The 23287-nt window shown below is 44.5% G+C and overlaps 1 protein-coding gene across 1 annotated transcript in view; it reads left to right on the top strand.

Moving 5' to 3' along the window:
• The window catches only part of FAM135B (family with sequence similarity 135 member B), a 159385-nt gene that overhangs the window by 129416 nt on the left and 6682 nt on the right, over positions 1–23287 (top strand). The window contains exons 9-15 of the mRNA XM_069600794.1: positions 5570–5725; positions 6742–6815; positions 10423–10577; positions 11679–13686; positions 15529–15695; positions 20815–20906; positions 21931–22028. Of these exons, the coding sequence (XP_069456895.1) occupies positions 5570–5725; positions 6742–6815; positions 10423–10577; positions 11679–13686; positions 15529–15695; positions 20815–20906; positions 21931–22028 (2750 nt within the window). The remainder of the gene's footprint in view (positions 1–5569; positions 5726–6741; positions 6816–10422; positions 10578–11678; positions 13687–15528; positions 15696–20814; positions 20907–21930; positions 22029–23287) is intronic.

Consider the following 23287-nt stretch of genomic DNA (forward strand, 5'->3'; position numbering starts at 1 on the left):
CTAGGGTTCTTGGCCTTCTTAGTCAATAGACATTGATCAGAGGCCAAACAGGGAATTCAGGCAAGGCTTTACTGCGGTCCCCGCTGCAGTGGGAGGGAGTGAGAGCAAGTAACACTTGCTCACTTGCTTACTCACTCACTTGCTTGCTCACTCCTCAAGGTGGGGGCCAGCTGGTTCTTTATATGGGGTGAGGGTAGGGTATGTCCAGGGCCAGGGGAAGGGCTTAGGTGCTGTGCCCACCCCTTAGGAGATGTCTTGTGCAGGGGACATGCTTTTGCTCCAGGCTCTTCAAAACTGGCAGTTGGGTCTTGGTCTGTTTGTATCTTTTGCCCAGAATTTGTTTCAAGTCTCCATGCACCCAGTTATTTGTAGTCTCACACAGTTTCTTTGTATCTGTTGCCGGAGGAGAGGGATGTCCAGATGCAGGCATTGGAGCACTGCTGCAGAGGGTCCCAGGTCCCAGCCTGTGCCGGCGTCACAGTCTGTGGACACGTCATCATGCTGTGCGCCTGAAATGCACACATGCCCCAGGTGTTGCCCCCACGGCAGCCCCATGAATGCCTAGGGTTGGGGGGACACAGGTGTGTCCCCATTCATTTTGCACAGAGGAGAATGCTGGTCCCTGAACCACTAAGGGGTGGGCCTGGGGCCTGAACCCAAGGCCATCTGGGAGCCACCGCAGTATTCATGCATCTGGTCCCTGCAGTGGTTCAGGCAACAACTCAGGCTGCTAGACATATTTCACGAAAAGCCAGTGGGTTGCCTGTCTGCTTTGGCACGGAGCCCACAGACTGCAGGGAAATGGCCCCTGGTTTTGAGTGACAGTGTTGCCGCAGACTTTAATCTGGTTCAGAGTAACCAGATTAGCTGCAGGGAGGGAAGCAGCTGGGTGTCAGGGACCGAAAATTGGAATTGGGGTGTGCACCAGGCTGTTCTGTGGTTTGTTGAAGGGCTGGCCCACTGTTGGGAGTGAAAGAAACAGAGCTGCCTCCCCAGAACCTTCCTAAAAGGCACATCACTGCCCACAGGGTGTTTAGAGGCAGGGCATCGCCACCAAGTGGTCAACCAAGCACTTGGTCACAAAAGCATCTGTCTCAAGGGTGGACTCTGAAGTGGAAACTGTTTTGGGTGATTTAAGACAATTTGAAAACATAGAGCTGTACAGTCAAGGAGCAATTCACCTGCACTTTATTTTAAAATTTATTTTTATTTTTTGAGTGCGCCACGCAGCATGTAGGATCTTAGTTCCCCAACCACGGATCGGACCTGTTACCCCAGCAACGGATCCGTGGGTTCTTAACCACTGGACTGCCAGGGCCATCCCTGCACTTTTACTCTATGTGAATCTTATTCACATCGCTTAAGCACCTACTACGTGCCGGCTACTCTGTTGGAATACAACAAGCACGAAGATGGCAGAGATCTTCCTAGGACTAATAGCCCACGTGAGGCAGGAGCTGTCACTGCTGGACCAGGAGCATAAGATGGGGGGCAGGGCTTTAGGAGCACAGGCAGCTCTCAGTGAGGTCAGGAGAGAGGCAGGGAGGGACCACCGTGCCAAACCAGGGCGAGACTGGACCTGATGGAGTGCCATGGGTGCTTGGGACCCGGGATGGCTTCAGGGGGCGCATTTGAAGCTGACTGTGGGAGGCTGGGCTGGGAAGGTGAGTTGGAGCAGCTGGTCAGGGTGCTGTGCAGTGTGCTTTAAGAAAAGATGGGTTGTGCTCTCTGTAACTGATGGAAAGGTTCTAGTGAAACTCAGCCACGTGCTTCGGTACAGCAGACAGGGTCAGATCATGCAGTGTCGACCAGACAGCAGTTGAAAATTCCTGATGTTTGGGTCCTACCTTCAGAGATAAGCCCAAACCCTGTGATTCAGATTGGGGCTTCAGGTGGTGCTAGTGGTAAAGAACCTGCCTGCCAATGCAAGAGACTTAGGAGGCATGGGTTCAATACTTGGGTTGGGAAGATCCCTTGGAGGAGGGCTTGGCAACCGACTCCAGTATTCTTGCCTGGAGAATCCCATGGACAGAGGAGCCTGGTGGGCTATGGTCCATAGGGTAGCAAAGAATCAGACACGACTGAAGCAACTTAGCAGATGATTCAGTTTGCAGCCAGGACTGAGACCCATGATGAGAGAACACAGCTAACTCAGGGGAGATAAAGCAGGCTTTCTCCACCTGACCCCTGCTTACCTTGAAGATGCAATGCTACCTTCATCTCCAGGAAGCTTTCCATGACTTTTTTTTACAGTACTCAGAATCCATTTCTTTCATAGCACTTTGTAGGTTTAACTATGGAGATAGATAGCTATCACATGCCTCTTCCAGGACTACAAGTATGTATCTTTGGTTCCCCAGAGCTCAGCATCCTCCAAGCTCACAAGAGACATCAGTAAACCACACAAGGGGCTTGGGGTAGGGGTGTGATTGAGCAAAGGAGCTTGGCTGGGCCCAAGTGAAAAGCGTGAGGGCAGTCGCAAGGTGGAGCGGCTGTGTGTTTTGCAGGCAACTTCTCCCTGAAATGTCACTGGGTCCAAGACGCCTCCTTGTTAGCAGGAAGGACTTCTCTTTTTCTCGCCAGAGAGACCCTTCCACACCCATCATCTGTAATTGAACAGGCCCAGGCCTCCGTGAGGGTAGGAAAGTCCTCTTGTGGCTTAATTAGAAGCTTTCTTAATCTTATCTGGAGCCATTTCTGTCATCAACTAGGAGAAAAAATAATTCTCCCAAAGACACATTTAATGAACGGCTTTGCCTTACCTCTCTGGTGGCTGAGCTCAGAGTTCATGCTGCGTTTGCCAGTATTGCTGAAATGGAGGCAGGGGAGGGCTGGGGTGTTGGGATAAGAAGCCCAGTGAGGGAAGTCCAGTTGCTGAGGCCCAGGTGCCTCTCAACAGATGCAGAATCACACGTTTACTCAGGAAAGAACTGCTGACTTTTCATCATCCATCAGCCGCGGAGAAGATACTGAGAATATTGAAAAGGATACACCTCAGCGTGCAGGCCAGGCAGGGCACTGAGCAATACCTGGCAAGTGGTGCCCTCAGAGTGGTCTGTGCAAGGTCAAGTAGACTTCAAGGAGAGGAGGGCTAGTCTCACACTTGAAACACAGCAGAAGTTTCGAAAGAACCATCAGAAGCAAGGCAGACTGATGTGTGTATATGTATGGCTGATGCGTCTTGCCATACAGTTGAAACTAATACAAATCATAAAGCAGTTGTAGTGCCCCAGCCCCAAGCATCCAGTATCATGCATCGAACCTGGACTGGCAATTCGTTTCATATATGATATTATACATGTTTCAATGCCATTCTCCCAAATCATCCCACCCTACAGAGAGGGAGGAGGGAGAGGGGTTCAGGATGGGGAACACGTGTATACCTGTGGTGGATTCATGTGGATGTATGGCAAAACCAGTACAATATTGTAAAGTAATTAACCTCCAATTAAAATAAATAAATTTATATTTTAAAAAAAAGAAAGCAGTTCTAACAAAAATTAATTTGAAAAGAAAGAAACAAGGCAAACTGCACTGGCTCTGGAAACAGTTCCCTGGTAGAGAACAGACAAGTCCAAAGTGGTGAAGAGACGAGGAAAGGAGATTGGGAGATGGGAGGAGCCCTTCCAAGGAGAGGTGCAAGCCGATCAAGGGTCTGGTGCTTGCTAAGAGCTGTGTGTTCAGGTTGATGTGGCTGGAGCCATGGGTAGCCCCAGGCCAGAGGTACAGCTGGGAACATGATCAGGGCAAAAAAGTGTTTTGTGCTGATACAGGAGCTTGGTGTCCATTAGTGAGGGTAACAGGTTGGAGAATTTAAAGATAAGCCAATAGTAGTCCATCTAAAAGCTTTACTCTTCAGCCTGGAGGTTTTCCAGTGGCTGACCCTGTCCCCCACCCTCCTAGTCCTTCTTTTTCTGACCCTTAACACTTTGGGCCATGGATTATGGGCCTGAATCAAGACTGAACATCCCGTTTTCTCCCTGACTCCCAACAGAACCAGTGATGGAAGCAATGCTTCCATGAGAAGAGAGTAAGGGTCATTCTTTCGTTTTGGAGTTTTGCACCTTACATCTTCATCAGAGACATATCTTTCCCCTTGGAAGAAGCAGCTTAGAGACGCTACAGTTGAGTGATGCTTGGTATCTGGAAGCTAGTCATTAATTACAAAGCGTCAATACCCAACAATTAAAGAGCCTTGCTGGGTGTCAGATTTCTTCTTCTCTGTTTTTCTCACTCTCAGATGCTTTGCTCCACCCTCTGTGCATTTTGCTAGTGTCAGCTGTTAGTCCAAGAAGAATGAAGAGACCTTTCAGTGTTTCAGGCTAGGCTTTGGACATCATTACGTCCAATAAACAGTTATTTGCTTTCACCTTCATTTTGCAGATGAGAAACTGAGGCACACAGCAAAGAAGGAGCTCAGAGATGAGTTTGAAATGGCCATGGTTATGTATCTTTGCATCATCTTCCAGGGCAGATAGATCCCTAAACTTTTTTTTTTTTTTTCAATGTTCTTGAGTTCATGTTTAACCATATCTTAAGGATAAGGATACTATACACATTTGTATTGAAGTATTGTTGAATTATAATATTACATTGGTTTCAGATGTACAACATAATCTTTGATATTTTATAGATTATACAACATTTAAAGTTATTCTGAAATAATGGCTATACTCTTCATGGTAAACTCACCTTCCTACCTCCTCCACTGGATGAGGCTCTCTGTAGGCAGAGACACTCTCTTATTCATCTTCGTGTCCCCACGTATTCTAAGTATGAGCCTGGGTCTTGGGAGATGGACTTTAAATTATTGGTCGATAAATGATGAAGCCTAGGATTTAGTGTTAGGCTTGGACCACTGGTTCTCTGGCTGTCCCCAGAGATGTAATCTCTCTTCTCACCTCTCCAGAATAAAAGTCACCCCCAAACAGGTGGCTCTCCTAGCTTTAAACTGAAGCTAGCCCGAGGTTCCTCCGAGAGCTCTAGGCCCTTTCTAGGGTGAGTCCTTCAAGCTTTCGTTAAGGCAGCCTTGGATTCTACTTAGGAAATATGAAGTCGTGGCAGCAAGATGGTGCTGGGTCTGTGGAAATCATGTGGAAATCACCTAGTGAGTTTGATGCTGTCTGTGAAGTTATAAAGATTTGATCATTTCTCAGATGTTTTCCAGCACCTACTCTGGAAAGGCAACATGGTGCCCTGGCTTTGTGGGGGGATGATCTTACAGCTTAATCCCAGCTTTTTGTGACTTTGGGTATGCTCTATTTAATTCTCTCATTTTATTTTTGTGTAAAATGATAGTTACAATGATTCTAACAAAGGTTCATTGTAGAGATTAAGTAGTTCATGCGTATATTTAAAAAGACGCTTCGTGTTTTACTTACCAAGTAGTAACTTAATAATTGGAAGCTATCATGATGGCCAGATACTGAGTTCAGAACATAATGGGCTATAGAGGAGAGTCTGGAGAGAGGGATTCATTACAAGCAGAGAAGCCAGCAAAGGCTTCAGAGGAAGATGGCAGTGGCTGCATGGAGCAGAGGTCCTTCACTGTAACCTTTTGCCTCCCCAGATGTTGAATAATCCAGAGAAGATAGCTGAGCAGATAAGTAAGGATCTTGCCTGGCTGGCCTCCCACCTGATGGCCCTGTGGACCCAGTTCCTGGACACAGTGACGCTGCACTCCCAAGTGACCACTTATCTCACCCAGGAGCATCACACCCTGCGGGTAAGGGGTCAAACAGTATAAGTTCTGTAGTCACATGGCAGAGATATCTCAAGGAAGCTTTTCAACAGCTGGTTCATCGGGCAGAATAAAAGTCAGGATTGGCTGCTGTCAATCCAAGTGCTAGCCCTGACCCACCATGAACTTGCAGAGAAACTCTGTGAACTTCCTTTGGTTCTCAGTTCTTTGCTCTGAAAGTTGCTCAGTCGTGTCTGACTCTTTGCGACCCCCTGGACTCTACAGTCCATGGAATTCTCCAGGGCCAGAATACTGGAGTGTGAGTAGCCTTTCCCTACTCCAGGGGATCTTCCCGACTCAAGAATCAAACCAGGGTCTCCTGCATTGCAGGCAGATTCTTTACCAACTGAGCCACAAGGGAAGCCCATTGTTCTAAGGAAGTTCTTTGCTCTTCTGTTCATAAAGTACCAGTCTTGGCTACCAAGTGATGGTGAGCTGATATTAAAGGATATGATGAAGTGCTTTGAAAGTATTTTGAAGAAGTGTCTTCACATGTTATCCATTGTTCTTAAGGCCTTTTTTTTTTTTTTTTTTTGCCACCAGGTGGAAGTGCACAGGGGGTGGGGACGCATGCATAATAAAAGATGTTGGTCCTCTCATTTCCAGCAAGAGGACAAATAGCTGAGTCTCCGGACACACTTACATGACTGAGTTTGCACGCTCTAATTCATCTGCATTTATTTATGGCCTCTGTTTGCAAGTGTCTTTTATTCTAGTAGAAGAAATAAGACCTAAATTTTTAAAAATGACAGAATGCAAAACAAGAGCAGATCAATAAACATGTGTTCAATTGTGTCCATAGATCAGATTTGTGTTAAGAACTAGAAATGAGAGAGGGCAACTGTGGAGGGTAGAAAGGTGTTTCGGAACCTCTGGGTTGTGGGCTCAGCTCTCTTCTTATTCATATATGTTCCTTCCCTCACTGAGCCTTAATTTCCTTTTAGAAAATGAAGGCAAACCCACCCAATGAGTCACGCTGTTTATACTGTTTTATTCTTCAGGTCCGAAGGTTTTCTGAGGCCTTCTTTTATATGGAGCACCAAAAACTTGCAGTCCTGACTTTTCAGGAAAACCTGTAAGTAACCAATGGCATGTCCACGTCACACCATGAGTGCCAAGGACATTCTTGTTCAAAGTTAGCTCTTCCCTTCATCCCTGATTATGAACGAGAGAGTCTGCCCATCTCTTTACATTCAGGTGCATTTCCTCTGAAGGCAAGAGCCAGACAGATTGCAGAGGTTGGAGCTGGCAGGTGGCAGAGAAGGTCAACAGTCAGAGTTTTTGCTGTTGTTGAGTATCATGATGGTTCTGTACACAGATTCAAGACTTCCTAGGTCCCTGAAGACATCTGTGCTGAGTCCTCCCTGCAAAATGAAATAGGAGCAGGTGGTATGGCCACAGGCTATGTCAGGGGGAAAAAAAAGCCCATAGAATTCACCTGAGACTTTGTAGCAGCTATGAAATGCACTGAGCATAAGAATTAATACTGAACTACCTAATTAGGAGGATAGATGGGAAAAAATGTAAAAATACACAGAAAAGTCAGAGGGTTGACTGAAGAGGAGATCATTGTCTCTCGTTGTAGATTTCCCTGGTGGGTAGAGTCAGTGCTTCCTGCTTCCTCCATGGTATTTGGTCTTGGCCACACAAGTTTATGGGTTTCTTTCTGTTTCTGAATAGTATGTTTGTCTCCAAAGTAAATTTGGGTGGAATAACGTTTGAGATGCCCCAGTAAATCCAGCAGGAAAAACACTGAAATTCATCTATCACTTAGGACAGACCTGAAGATCTTTTCACTTTCATCTTTTTTACACCTGTAAAACCTGTATGTAGTCATGTGTGGATGTGAGAGTTAGACCATAAAGAAGTCTGAGTGTCAAAGAATTGATGCTTTCAAATTATGGTGTTGGAGAAGATTCTTGTGAGTCTCTTGGACTGCAGTGAGATCAAACCAGTCAATCCTAAAGGAAATCAATCCTGCATATTCATTGGAAGGATTGATGCTGAAGCTGAAGTTCCAATACTTTGGCTACCTGATGCGAAGAACCAACTCATGGAAATATTGATGCTGGGAAATATTGAAGGCGGGAGGAGAAGGGGATGACAGAGGATGAGATGGTTGGATGGCATCACCGACTCAATGGGCATGAGTTTGAGCAAGCTCTGGGAGATGGTGAAGGACAGGAAAGCCTGGTGTGCTACAGTCCATAAAGTGGCAAAGATTCAGACACAACTGAGCAACTGAAGAACAACCTGTATGTCAATATAATACGGCGAAAGCATTACTTAGAGGTTAGGAATGTTTTGGCCGAAGTGATAAAATACCACTTTTCTGAGGGTGTAGCATTGGAGCGGAGACTGGATTATACTAGAACTCCAGGTCTGGAAGTTGGTGATGGGCAGGAAAGCCTGGTGTGCTGCAATCCATGGGGTCACAAAGAGTCGGAGGCAACTGAGCAACTGAACTGAATTGGGGTTATAATAAGTCATATCCTGATATGACAGAAGACTGTTGAGTCAGAGGGGATAGCTGGTGTAAAGATTTCTTATATGGGAACATAGGTGTTTGAAAGCTTCAAGAAGCAAGCATAGCTACACTGGAGTGAGCAAGTAGGAGAAGTCGGGTAGGACCGAACCTGTGTGGGAACTTATGCGCCAGGATAAAGAAATCACACTTCATGCTATGATATTTATAACTAACATCTTAAAAAACTGGCAAGTGACTATGGTGGAAAGACCTTGGGTTTCAAATCTCATATTACATGTTTTGACATTTTGATCCTGGAACTTCTACTACTTGTGACATCTGACTAGTTACTGAACCTTTCTCTGTGCTTAGGTGTAAAAGGCAGATTCCTTCATTCAACAAGAGCCTATTTAGTGTTGACTGTATGCCAGATACTATTTTGGGCATTGGATATCCAGCAGTGAACCAAACAGACACGTTCTCATGGAGCTCATATTTTAGTAATGGAAACATATTTAAACATAAATAAATAAATATGATATGCCAAATGTAGTAAATGCTGTGGAGAAATATATCAGTGTGACAGGCTGTAGAAGGTGCTATTTCATAGATATGTCAGAGACGGGCTCCCTGAGGAGACATTTGAGCAGAGCTCTAAAGCAGGCGAGGGTCTGAGCCCTGCTGATACCTAAGTGATTATATAATTTGTCCCATAGTGTAACTTCAGATATTAGGGAAATTGATTACCATTTGATTAGTAGTAGATATTAGCCTATAATAAAGAGCATACACTAGGATAGCAACGATGCTATGTAGGAGGAGGCAAACTTAGAAGACTCTTGAGAGTCCCTTGGACAGCAGGGACACCAAACCAGTCAATCCTAAGGGAAATCAACCCTGAATATTCATTGGAAGGATAGATGTTGAAGCTGAAGCTCCAATATTTTGGCCACCTGGTGCGAAGAGCCAACTCACTGGAAAAGATCCTGATGCTGGGAAAGATTGAGGACAGGAGGAGAAGGGGCCGACAGGGGATGAAATGGTTAGATATCATCATTGACTCAATGGACATGAATTTGAGCAAACTCTGGGAGATAGTGAAGGACAGGGGAGCCTGGGGTGCTGCAGTCCATGGGGTCCCAAAGAGTCAGACATGACTTAGTGAGTAAACAACAACAGAACTTTTAATTAGGTCATTAAGAATAAGCACTGTATCCTAAAGGGGTGGGATGGAGGGGTGGGAGGGAGGCTCAAGAGGTAGGGGATATATGTATACTTATACTGCACATTGTTGTACAGCAGAAACAAATGCAACATTGTAAAGCTGTTATCCTCCAACTAAAAGTAAATGTTTAAAAATAAAAGAATAAGAACTATAGAACTGAGAGGGAAATTTTATTTCGATTGAGAAAATTACCAGAGGACAGGTCCTCAGTGCTGTGAACAGAATGAAACCTTAGACTGAGATAGTGAACATGGGCTCTGTGATGCTGGCAACAAAGCCTGCACGCAGGCATTCTCATCTAGAGTCAGAGGCGGAGGGGAGGGAGGTCATGGTGCTTGCATCAGAGAAAGAACCATCCTCCCAAATCAGGGTGGACAAGTGAAACTCAGCTGTCAAGGCCTGTCTTGTTCAAGCACAGACTAGAGTGTGTTTTCAAGTAATAGGTTATAGCCATTTGGTGGGCTATGAATTTGTCTTCATGGCTTTAGAACAACACTTTTAAAATGAAATAAGATAAGATAGGTAGTAATAAGAAGAAGTATTTCTGAAGCTTTTGTTTCAGCATGAGTGTTTCTGGGAGTGTGTGTGATTGTCCTGGGTGGCCATGGAAAATGAGGGTCATTTCTTGCCATGGGTTGCACTATTTAAAAAGTGTTTAAAGGTGACGTAGAACTGGTTTTTTGCAAGGGTATGTTTTATCACCTCTCTTCCTGTTTGACCAATGCCAGCCAGTTCTTTTCACATAGGAAGGAAGTGTTCAGTGACAGTTTGTTGAATGAACGAATGTGAAAATGTTGATATGAAGACCTATAGCCAGGGCTTTGGGGGCTGGATAGGTAGCTGGGGAGAAAGGAAGGGTGGATAGACAGATGGCAATTGTTATTGTCTACTGTACACCTTCTAAATGCTGTCTTGGGATGAGAGGGAAGGGGCAGCAAGAATAAAACCTTTAAATCTCCCTTGGATGCTCACCGGGTCTATGTTCCCCAGGATCCAGACCCACAGCCAGCTGTCCCTGGATATCCGGAATTCGGAGTACCTCACCACCATGCCCCCGCTGCCTGCAGAGTGCTTGGACATTGACGGAGACTGGAACACCCTGCCCGTTATCTTCGAGGACAGATATGTGGACTGCCCAGCCACAGGTGTGTCTTTTTAGTTTTGGAAAAACTCAAGAGTTGGAATTACCATTGGGTTCCCATCGGCTGCTCTGCTTACCTCCCAACAGCCATGGGAACAAATCAGTGAGGTGTTTTGTCAGTTCACAGAGGAAAAGCGGGAACTAAGATTAAGCTTGTTGTTGGAAATGACTTCTCCCCGGAACGGACAAACTCATGGAACTCGAGGACAGTTACAGGAAAGACCCGCTTCTGGACTCCTGGGGTGGGATGTGGGAGGGAGGTTCAAGAGGGAGGGGACATTGTGTATAGCTATGGCTGATTCATGTTGATGTACAGCAGAAACCAACACACTATTGTAAGGCAATTATCCACCAGTTAAATCATAAAAGTCTAGGTGACTTCTGAAAACAGTACAGCATTTCAAACAAAACACGTTATTTGGTTTTCAGTTAGTTGTACCCTGACATCTAGTGTCTACACTGCATAACAGCTTGAATGTGTATAAGCTCCAGAGAAAGCAGCCAACCCAGCTGCTCAAAACAAGTGCAAAACATTGGCTTGTGTGTGTGTGCGCGTGCATACACACCTGCACATGTACGTGTGTGTATATATATATATATATGCTAATATATGTTATATGTATGTTAATCTTCTTTACATTTATGTGGTTGAACTACAGAAAGTTTCAACAGTTGGAAAAGATATTTAAAATAAGCGCCACTGTCTATCAGAATCCAACATGAGTAACTGACACTCTTTGTTATCACTTAGTTGTTTAGTCACGTCCGACTCTTTGCAGCCCCACGGACTGTATCCTGTCAGGCCCCTCTGTCCATGGGATTTCCCAGGCAAGAATACTGGAGTGCGTTGCCATGCTCTTCTCCAGGGGATCTTCCTGACACAGGGATCAAACTTGCATCTCCTACATTGGCAGGTGGATTCTTTACCACTGAGCCACCAGGGAAGCCCTTCTTTCTTGTGAAATTTCAAGAATTTAGAGGTTATCTCTCAGGATCAAGGAAAAGAGTGCAGACAAACTCTTTATTATACAGTCAGGTGGATCATTTGTGAATGTGGATTCTGAAGAGTATAACACATTTTTCTTTCTTTCTTTTCTTTCTGTAGGATGTAATTTGAATATTTACCCTAATTTTGATGTTCCAGCAACAAGTCCAGCAATAATAAACCTAAATAACAGAGAGGAGAACCTTGTTGTAAATAGAAAATCACCTCTGAGGGAAAACCTAGTCTTGGCCTCCATGAAACCACCCCCCATGGACTCTGATGAGGAGGTTCTTAGGTGTCCAGGGCCCAGTAAGAATGGCACCACACCCAGTCATATGGACGTATGCTCTGAATCTCAGGTATATCTGACAGTTGGTGAATTCCAGAGCAAGGCAGGTGTGCCTGAAGTTGACCATCAGACTGGCCCAAGGTCTGATGTTGGGGGGCATCCACTGGCAGATGAGGACCTGCCCAGGAGGAGCCCTGGTCCAGAGGATGGCCAGGCCCCAGCACTGACCTACATTGACGTGAAATCTAGCAATAAGAACCCCTTCAGAGCAGAACCCACAGTGCTCACTGGTGCCCAGCATGAGAGTGGGTGCTCCAGAGACAAGCACGGATTAGGCAGAACTGAGCGAACCAAAGGGATAGCAGGTGGAGGTCATCACAGTGCTGTCTCTTCAGAGAAAACCACCCTGCATGAGTTAAGTAGTCTAGGAAAGGGGGTAGACCAAGGGAGCAAGGTGGTGCTGCTGAGTCTGAAGGTCACCCCCTCAGAGCCCTGTGAGCCCCTGAACTCTTCTTTGAGGGACCCCTTGGACATCAAGGGTTTGCCAAAGGACCCTCAGGCAGAGGAAAAGGAGGAAGTGTGTGTCCTCTCTGGGGTCATCAAGAGATCTGCTTCCATCATCTCCGACTCAGGCATTGAGAGTGAGCCAAGCTCCGTTGCCTGGTCCGAGGCTCGCAGCAGAACCCTGGAGCTACCCAGTGACAGGGACTTCTTGCACCAGCTGGTCCGAAGACACGCCCTGCACAGAAATTCCCTGGAGGGGGGGCACACCGAGAGCAACACGAGCTTGCCGAGCGGGATCCAGGCCTCCCTCACGTCCATTAGCTCTTTGCCTTTCGAGGAGGAGGAGCGGGAACTGGCACTCACGAAGCTGACCAAGTCAGTGTCCGCGCCCCAGATCAGTAGCCCCGAGGAGTCTGCTGAAGATGCGGACTCCACACGGCATAGGGGAGGTCCCGCTGAAACTTCAGCAGTGCCCACCGAGAGCACCAACCCCTCAGGACGCTGCCTTCGACCCAGCGATGGCCCCGCAATCCAGGAAGCTGGGGTCGATCATGCCCTTGTGAAGGAAGTCTCCGCTGCTGACAACCTGCAGGGCCCCGGTTACATAGATATCCCCAAAGGTCAAGAGGATTGGTTTGACCCCCAAGGCCCCTGTTGTCTGGATGGCAGGACTGACAACCCTCCAGGTGTTGAAACCAAAGGTCTGGGTTTAAAAATACCACGCCTCCTCGGACTTGCATCACCTGGGCACAGAGCTTTGCCCAGAGAACTTATGGAGACTCCAAAAGGCGTGCCTGGAGACTCCGATGCAGGGACAGGAGCTCCTCTCAACAGCGGCATGTTGGATATTGAGAGTTTCACCCACCCCAAGGTGCCTGAAGTGAGCTGTGCACCATCCATCGATGTGGATTCTGCAGGTGAGCAAAGCAGCTCCCTTGGTGTCATGGAGGATATGGCACCAAGCAGAGGGGCTGACACCTTCCCAGAGGATGACCGTGAAGCAGGCATGGGCTCTGCCGTGACTCAGTCCATTCCCTCCCCGGTTACGGGGAACCAGGAGCCCAGGCCAGGCACCTCCATCATGCTGTCCCACGTGACCTCTGCAGAGACCTTCTCTCTGGACAGCCTGAAAGCTGTCGAGGTCGTCAACCTGTCTGTGTCTTGCACTGCCACCTGTCTCCCTTTCTCGTCTGTGCCCAAGGAGACCCCTGCCAGGGCTGGATTCTCTTCCAAACAGACCCCGTTCCCCATCACTCATCAACCTTTGGGTTCCTTTGGAGTCGTTCCTAACCATTCCAGCAAGCTGGAGGAGGAAGTCAGCGAAAGGATGTTCAGGTAGGTTTGCTGATGGCTAACCTATCCCAGCATCATCTTTCAGGCTTTCCCACATATTTCTCAGTTTCATGCATACTGTTGCAGGATTGCGTACCAGGTATTTTCTGATTTAAATAAAGTAAGATGCTCCTATTGTACAAGTCAGGAATGTAGAATAGTAAAAGGAAGTAAAAATGATCAATAACCTCATCTCTCAAATATAGCCCATGTGTAAGTACTTCAGTATTTTTTCCTATGTGCATTCTTATGTATATATTGTGTTGTTCTTCTTTACTCACCAAGTCGTGTCCAACTCTTTGTGACTCCGTGGACTGCAGCCATCCAAGCTCCTCTGTCCATGGGATTTCCCAGGCAAGAACATTGGAGTGGGTTGCCGTTTCCTTCTCCAATGTATATATTATTAATGTGCAAAAGTGAGATAATTTTTACCAACTCCAAGGTTTTTCCAGTTTCATATATTGGAAACATCTTTCTACGTTTATAAATCTGTTTTCCATTACCATTGTAGTGTTTAAATAATGTTCCATTGTATAAATGTACCATGAATTATTAACAAAATCCTTTAGAGATAAACTGTAAATGTTTTTTCAGTTTTTCTTATGATGAACGACGTCTGTCTTTGCACAATTCCTTTAAGAGCCATTTGAGAATAGGACTAATTCATCAGACTTTCTTCCTAAATACCTCTTGTGTGATTATTAAGTTTATCATTCCTTTTGAAATGCCAGAATCCATTCCTTTATCCTTGTCTTGGGATTGTATTCATAGTAGTCCTTCCCCTATAAACTATGCATTTGATTAAATAGAGTATTGAATCATTTAACCAAAATATCCTATTTCACTCACTTGTTCAAAAAAGCATTGAACAGTTACATATTAACAATATCTCCAAAAGAAATGGCACAGACAGGTAAATTTTGGATCCCATGTTTTCTGAAGGCTATTCAATACCTATTATATGCCCATGTCATCAGTTTAATTAATACATGGCAGACACTGTCCGGTACTGGCTAGTGTTCTGGGCTCTCAGTCTAAGAAGGAGGTGGAGAGATGACAGAAGCAGATGAGAGCAGTTGAGTGCACGGGGTGGTTCATGTATGCACAGCTGAGCCAGAAAAAGCAGGACCTAATTTTTCTGTGGAGCAGTCAGTGTGGATGGAAATGGATGGTGGCCAGGAGAAGCTCTTTAGAGATGATGTCCACGTCTCCTGCATTGACAGGCAGATTCTTTACTACTGAGTCACTAGGGAGACCCCCAGGTAGTAAGTGTCAAAGCTGAGATTGTGACCTTGGGGTTCTGACTCCTGTGTTCATGCTTTCAATCACCACCTGGCCAGGTAGCCAGGCAAATAAGATGATAACCAGGTGGGAAAGGCATTTCAGGCAGATGGACCCGAATGCACAACGCATGGAAGTAAAGGTATGAGACATAATTCATGCAGGGAATGAAATATCTTCTCCAGCTGTTCTTTCTGGGGGCTGGGGGATGATGCCGGAGAAGTAGGTGGAGGCCAGGGTAATAAACTTTCATTCCTGGAACACTGCTTAAAGATTGTATGGGTCCTTGAAGCTGGATAGAATCTCTGAGGTTCTGTTCATTGCAGGAACCACATCTGCAGAAACCAACTCAAGCTAGCCTTTGTTTTTCCTGGATTGCTTTCTTGCCTCCTTCAGAACCAAGCCTCCTTCACTAGCCTCTCCCTTGAGGTACCATATTCAGCCTTTGCCGCTTGGCAGAGACTTCCTTATAGATGTTCATCACTCCTGCATCTCAGCTCAACTCATCCCCTGTTCAACGTGGTGCACACAGCTCGGCTTGTGATTAATTCGTGTATTCTCCAGTTTTTATCAGGCCAAAGAGAAATTTAAAAAAGAGCTGAAGATTGATGGATTTCTGTACAGTGACTTATCTGTACTAGCTTCTGACATACCGTATTTCCCACCAGAGGAAGAGGAAGAAAATTTGGAAGATGGGATTCACCTGGTAGTCTGTGTCCATGGCCTGGATGGTGAGTTCTAACAGGTTTCCTCCTCAAAATGTGATATAGACACATTATCACATTTATGGTTGACTCTAGGTCAGGGACTTGTTCAACAAATGTTCAGTAGGTGACTGTGGAATGAGAGTAAGCGTACTGGATCTAGGAAAATGGCATGGCCTTGCTCCCAAAGGAAAGATCTCTTTGGCCAAAAATATGTTTGAGTTAATGAAATACCCAAATGAATGAATTAATGCAATGGAGGGATAAATAAGTCATATCCACTTTATATGGGATCTAACAAATAACTAAGGGTCAGAGAAATGAAAGGGCTTCTCTAGGGCTTCGCTGTTGCCGAGCAGCAAAAGCTGTGGTCGCATACTTCTTATGATAACCAAATAGGGAGTGGCGATGACTTCACTTCCGTGACACACTCTTGTTAATATCCTTAATTTTTCTCACTCTTGGGGCTAATGCATTTAATTGTCTGTATCCAGTCCTGGCTATATGCATTGCATACCAGAACACTGAGTCAATAGGTCTATTTGGTGAAGTGTCCAAGAATCCAGCGGCAGATCACCCATTGCAGATGATTATGGCAGTGGTGGTAGTGATGATGAAGACCAGGTTGTATATATCACTCACCATGGTCCCAGAGCCTTCTTAGATGCTTAATGTATATTAATGTTGTTGATCCTGACAAGAGCCCTGCAGAGTAGCTGCTATTATCCTCCCCCTTTATAAACGGGGAAACTGAGTAAGAGGGCAGCTAAGTAACTTGTATAAGGTCCCACAGCTACTGCAGTTGACTCGCCATGGTGGTCTAGTGGTTGAGACTTCGCCTTCCAGTGCAGGAGCTGGGATTTCAATCCCTGGTCAGGGAACTAAATCCCACCTACCTCAATTGCCAAAAATCCAAAACATAAAACAGGAACAAATTCAACAAATTGTAGCAAATTCAATAAAGACTTTATTTATTTTTATTTTTTTTTCTTCTTTTTTTTTTTAATTTTAAAATCTTTAATTCTTACATGCGTTCCCAAACATGACCCCCCCTCCCACCTCCCTCCCCACAACATCTCTCTGGGTCATCCCCATGTACCAGCCCCAAGCATGCTGCACCCTACGTCAGACATGGACTGGCGATTCACTTCTTACATGATAGTATACATGTTAGAATTCCCATTCTCCCAAATCATCCCACCCTCTCCCTCTCCCTCTGAGACCAAAAGTCCGTTATACCCATCTGTGTCTTTTTTCCTGACTTGCATACAGGGTCGTCATTGCCATCTTCCTAAATTCCATATATATGTGTTAGTATACTGTATTGGTGTTTTTCTTTCTGGCTTACTTCACTCTGTATAATTGGCTCCAGTTTCATCCATCTCATCAAAACTGATTCAAATGAATTCTTTTTAATGGCTGAGTAATACTCCATTGTGTATATGTACCACAGCTTTCTTATCCATTCATCTGCTGATGGACATCTACGTTGTTTCCATGTCCTGGCTATTATAAACAGTGCTGCGATGAACATTGGGGTACATGTGTCTCTTTCAATTCTGGTTTCCTCCGTGTGTATGCCCAGAAGTGGGATTGCTGGGTCATAAGGGAGTTCTATTTGCAATTTTTTAAGGAATCTCCACACTGTTCTCCATAGTGGCTGTACTAGTTTGCATTCCCACCAACAGTGTAGGAGGGTTCCCTTTTCTCCACACCCTCTCCAGCATTTATTGCTTGCAGATTTTTGGATCGCAGCCATTCTGACTGGTGTGAAGTGGTACCTCATTGTGGTTTTGATTTGCATTTCTCTAATAATGAGTGATGTTGAGCATCTTTTCATGTGTTTGTTAGCCATCCGTATGTCTTCTTTGGAGAAATGTCTATTTAGTTCTTTGGCCCATTTTTTGATTGGGTCGTTTATTTTTCTGGAGTTGAGCTGCATAAGTTGGTTGTATATTTTTGAGATTAGTTGTTTGTCAGTTGCTTCATTTGCTATTATTTTCTCCCATTCCGAAGGCTGTCTTTTCACCTTGCTTATATTTTCCTTTGTTGTGCAGAAGCTTTTAATTTTAATTAGATCCCATTTGTTTATTTTTGCTTTTATTTCCAGAATTCTGGGAGGTGGATCATAGAGGATCCTGCTGTGATTTATTTCTGAGAGTGTTTTGCCTATATTCTCCTCTAGGAGTTTTATAGTTTCTGATCTTACATTTAGAGATTTAATCCATTTTGAGTTTATTTTTGTGTACGGTGTTAGAAAGTGATCTAGTTTCATTCTTTTACAAGTGGTTGACCAGTTTTCCCAGCACCACTTGTTAAAGAGATTGTCTTTACTCCATTGTATATTCTTGCCTCCTTTGTCAAAGATAAGGTGTCCATATGTGTGTGGATTTATCTCTGGGCTTTCTATTTTGTTCCATTGATCTATATGTCTGTCTTTGTGCCAGTACCATACTGTCTTGATGACTGTGGCTTTGTAGTAGAGCCTGAAGTCAGGCAAGTTGATTCCTCCCGTTCCATTCTTCTTTCTCAAGATTGCTTTGGCTATTCGAGGCTTTTTGTATTTCCATACAAATCTTGAAATTATTTGTTCTAGTTCTGTGAAAAATGTGACTGGTAGCTTGACAGGGATTGCATTGAATTTGTAAATTGCTTTGGGTAGTATACTCATTTTCACTATATTGATTCTTCCGATCCATGAACATGGTATATTTCTCCATCTATTAGTGTCCTCTTTGATTTCTTTCATCAGTGTTTTATAGTTTTCTATATATAGGTCTTTAGTTTCTTTAGGTAGATATATTCCTAAGTATTTTATTCTTTTCGTTGCAATGGTAAATGGAATTGTTTTCTTAATTTCTTTTTCTACTTTCTCATTATTCGTGTATAGGAATGCAAGGGATTTCTGTGTGTTGATTTTATATCCTGCAACTTTACTATATTCATTGATGATCTCTAGTAATTTTCTGGTGGAGTCTTTAGGGTTTTCCATGTAGAGGATCATGTCATCTGCAAACAGTGATAGTTTTACTTCTTCTTTTCCAATTTGGATTCCTTTTATTTCTTTTTCTGCTCTGATTGCTGTGGCCAAAACTTCCAGAACTATGTTGAATAGTAGCGGTGAAAGTGGACACCCTTGTCTTGTTCCTGACTTTAAGGGAAATGCTTTCAATTTTTCACCATTGAGGATAATGTTTGCTGTGGGTTTGTCATAGATAGCTTTTATGATGTTGAGGTATGTTCCTTCTATTCCTGCTTTCTGGAGAGTTTTTATCATAAATGGATGTTGAATTTTGTCAAAGGCCTTCTCTGCATCTATTGAGATAATCATATGGTTTTTATTTTTCAATTTGTTAATGTGGTGAATTACATTGATTGATTTGCGGATATTGAAGAATCCTTGCATCCCTGGGATAAAGCCCACTTGGTCATGGTGTATGATCTTTTTAATGTGTTGTTGGATTCTGATTGCTAGAATTTTGTTGAGGATTTTTGCATCTATGTTCATCAGTGATATTGGCCTGTAGTTTTCTTTTTTTGTGACATCTTTGTCAGGTTTTGGTATTAGGGTGATGGTGGCCTCATAGAATGAGTTTGGAAGTTTACCTTCCTCTGCAATTTTCTGGAAGAGTTTGAGGAGGATAGGTGTTAGCTCTTCTCGAAATTTTTGGTAGAATTCAGCTGTGAAGCCGTCTGGACCTGGGCTTTTGTTTGCTGGAAGATTTCTGATTACAGTTTCAATTTCCGTGCTTGTGATGGGTCTGTTAAGGTTTTCTATTTCTTCCTGGTTCAGTTTTGGAAAATTGTACTTTTCTAAGAATTGGTCCATTTCTTCCACATTGTCCATTTTATTGGCATACAACTGCTGATAGTAGTCTCTTATGATCCTTTGTATTTCTGTGTTGTCTGTTGTGATCTCTCCATTTTCATTTCTAATTTTATTGATTTGATTTTTCTCTCTTTGCTTCTTGATGAGTCTGGCTAATGGTTTGTCAATTTTATTTATCCTTTCAAAGAACCAGCTTTTGGCTTTGTTGATTTTTGCTATGGTCTCTTTTGTTTCTTTTGCATTTATTTCTGCCCTAATTTTTAAGATTTCTTTCCTTCTACTCACTCTGGGGTTCTCCAACTCTTCCTTTTCTAGTTGCTTTAGTTGTAGAGTTAGGTTGTTTATTTGACTTTTTTCTTGTTTCTTGAGGTATGCCTGTATTGCTATGAACTTTCCTCTTAGCACTGCTTTTATAGTGTCCCACAGGTTTTGGGTTGTTGTGTTTTCATTTTCATTAGTTTCTATGCATATTTTGATTTCTTTTTTGATTTCTTCTGTGATTTGTTGGTTATTCAGAAGTGTGTTGTTCAACCTCCATATGTTGGAATTTTTAATAGTTTTTCTCCTGTAATTGAGATCTAACCTTAATGCATTATGGTCAGAAAAGATGCTTGGAATGATTTCGATTTTTTTGAATTTATCAAGTTTAGATTTATGGCCCAGGATGTGATCTATCCTGGAGAAGGTTCCATGAGCACTTGAAAAAAAGGTGAAATTCATTGTTTTGGGGTGAAATGTCCTGTAGATATCAAGACTTTAAAATTGGTCCACATTAAAAAAAAAAAAGCTATCAATGAGGGAGGGAATGTATATATGTACCTGCAGCTGATCTGTGCTGTTACAGCAGAAACCAACACAACATTGTAAAGGAATTATCCTCCAATTAAAATAAATAAATTTAAATTTTAAAAATGTAGGAATGGAAAAAAAATAAATTAAAGAAACAGCTATCAGGCTGGGTTTTGCTGCTTATCAACAACACTTGCAGCATGTCCTGAATAAACAGAACTGTCAAAGAAGGGGGAGGCAGCGTGTCTTCAACTCTTCCTGGACCGGCATGTTCACAAGCCAGAAACTGATAGATCGGGGAATAATCCCAGTGAGAGAGGGCTGCCAGGGTGGCCCTGAGCCTGTGTGGACGGGAGGAGGGGGCAGCACAGGGACCAGTGGACTGGACATGTGTTAGTTGCTTTTATTATGGACTTAATGAAAAATGAGAAATAGGAAGGAGAGGAGAGAAATAAGAAATAAATCCTTAGTGTGTCAGATGTCACATGATTCAATGTGGGTCTATGTGGGGTCATCTCTCCTCTTTAGGGAACAGTGCAGACCTCCGGCTGGTAAAGACTTTCATAGAACTGGGACTTCCTGGAGGAAAACTGGATTTCCTCATGTCTGAGAAGAATCAGGTATGACAACAAAAACATCTGAACTGAAACAACCCCTGACTCACGTCTTAGATGAGCCTCCTAAAGTCACCGTGATGGTTATGGCCACACAGGTGGGAGGGAGCTTTGCCAGGTGACCCTGGCCAGGTGCTCAGGTCTGGAGAGCTCCTTTTCCTTGGGGAGGAGGAAATAGTAAGAAGGGGGAACATGTGAGTCAGGTGACTGGCCCTCTCGACCTCACAGGTCGTAGGTTGGCTGACTGCTTTGGAGCATAAATAATAGGGCATCTGCGGGTCTGTCTGGGGAAGAGGTTTGTCACTGGTGTTGGTGTAACCGGTGGAGCTGGATCGTGACCTTTTCATCACCAGAGGGAAACCATGGAGCCTTTGCCATTTCAGGGCTGGAGATTTATTGGGGTGTCAAGGTAGACGAGACTTGCAAGAGTCCATGACCAAGAGGTGAGGTTGGGTGTTGTCACTGATTCCCAGCCCAGGGGACTTGAGATGGATGAGGCTAAGTATCCTCTGGAGGCAGAGAACGGCTTGTAACTAGAGGGTCTCATGGCCACAGAACATGGGAGCCGTACAGAGAATAGTCAACAAGCGAATACTGGATGTTAGTCTCATTGCTCCCCTCTTAGTGGTCGGTCCTTTCGCCTTTTCTCTGACACCTGCTTGTACAAGGCCATGTACTCTGCAGGGTGAAGAGACAGACATGTGAGGAAGAGGAAAGAGAATAATTTCAAGCGTCTTCGATGTGCTGAGCACTTGCACCTGTTTGCTCTTTTAATCTTCACAACCTTTCTTTGAAGTATGGACCCTGTTGTTTCCCCATGGAAGAGGGAACCCATAGTCAGTCCAATCTGGAAAGCCCCAGTTGGGGGCTCTTTTTCTTGATGCTGAATCCTAATTTGTAGCCTGAAGGTCAGGCATGGGCATAGCCCCAGGATGTGCCGTAAGGCTTGGTGGAGGAAAACGGGCTTGTGCACAGAGCCTGGCCTTGTGCAACTGCCCCCTCGGTACCCGTTTCGTCTCTCTCCTTCCAGATGGACACTTTTGCGGATTTTGATACCATGACAGATCGGTTACTGGATGAAATCATTCAGCACATCCAGTTGTACAACCTCTCCATATCGAGAATTAGGTAAAAGGAAACCACAGGTAGTTAATGCTGGGGGGAGCGGTGCCATTTTTAAGTGTTTGCTGTGTATGAGTTCCGCACGATGCCATCAGAATACCAGGCTGGGATTAGTTAATTTAGGGTTTTCAAGGGACTAGATTACTTTCAGAGCAGCTGTGGGTCCCAGGCCTGCTTGACACACCCATGTCTGGCATAGCCGCTGTGTAGGAGCCTACAGCTTGTGCAACTCAGTACAAAGAGAACTGGGCTTTAATATGTGTGTTCCCTGTGCTCAGTCGTGTCTAACTCTTTGTGATCCTTTGGACCCAGGAGTTTTTCAGGCAAGAATACTGGAGTGAGTAGCCATTCCCTTCTCCAGGGATCTTCCCGACCCAGACATCAAACCTGCGTCCCTGCATTTCCTGCATTGCAGGCAGATTCTTTACCTGCTGAGCCATTGGGGAAAGCCTTAAACAAATACTCTAGGTTTTCAATCCTTATTCTTTTGACAGTTACAAGTTTGTGTCTGCATTCTACCATGTAACCTTGAACAAGCTTTCTACATCTCTGATCCTTTGTTTCCCCATATATTAAGTGGGACCAGCCCGAGGGGGTTCATTAGCTACCGCATAAAAGGGCTTCATTCAGCACTAATTGTGACCTTACAGTGTAATAGACAACTGGGTATCAATGTTGAAAGCATTAAGGGGATAGTCCATAGCGTGTTCCTCAGGCACTTGCCAATGTGGACACATCTGGAAATGAGTCCTCGATATCCACAATCCCATTTAGGCCTTGGGGATGAACTATCACTTCTTTATTTCACAAATGAGGATTCAGAGGCCTACAGAGTTAGGTAAAAATAAAAGGACATGGGAATTCCCTGGAGGTCCGGTGGTTAGGGCTCCATACTCACTGCCAGGGCCTGGGTTCGATCTCTAGTCAGGGAACTAAAATCCCACAAGCTGCACAGCACAGTCAGACAGACAGACTATCAACAAACTGAAAAATTCATGAGAATTCCCTGGTGGTCTAGTTGTTAGGACTTGGTGCCTTCACTGCCAAAGACCTGGGTTCAATCCCTGGTTGGGTTACTAAGATCCTGCAAGCCCCGCAGTGCAGACAAAATTAATAACGATAATACTAAAAAGTAAGGATACCAGGGCTTCCCTGGTGGTTCAGACGGTAAAGAATCTGCCTGCAGTGCAGGAGGCAGGTTTGATCCCTCAGTTGGGAAGATCCCTGGAGAAGGGAATGGCAACCGACTCCAGTATTCTTGCCTG

The sequence above is a fragment of the Ovis canadensis genome, chromosome 9, assembly GCF_042477335.2.
Source record: "Ovis canadensis isolate MfBH-ARS-UI-01 breed Bighorn chromosome 9, ARS-UI_OviCan_v2, whole genome shotgun sequence".
NCBI lineage: Eukaryota > Metazoa > Chordata > Mammalia > Artiodactyla > Bovidae > Ovis > Ovis canadensis.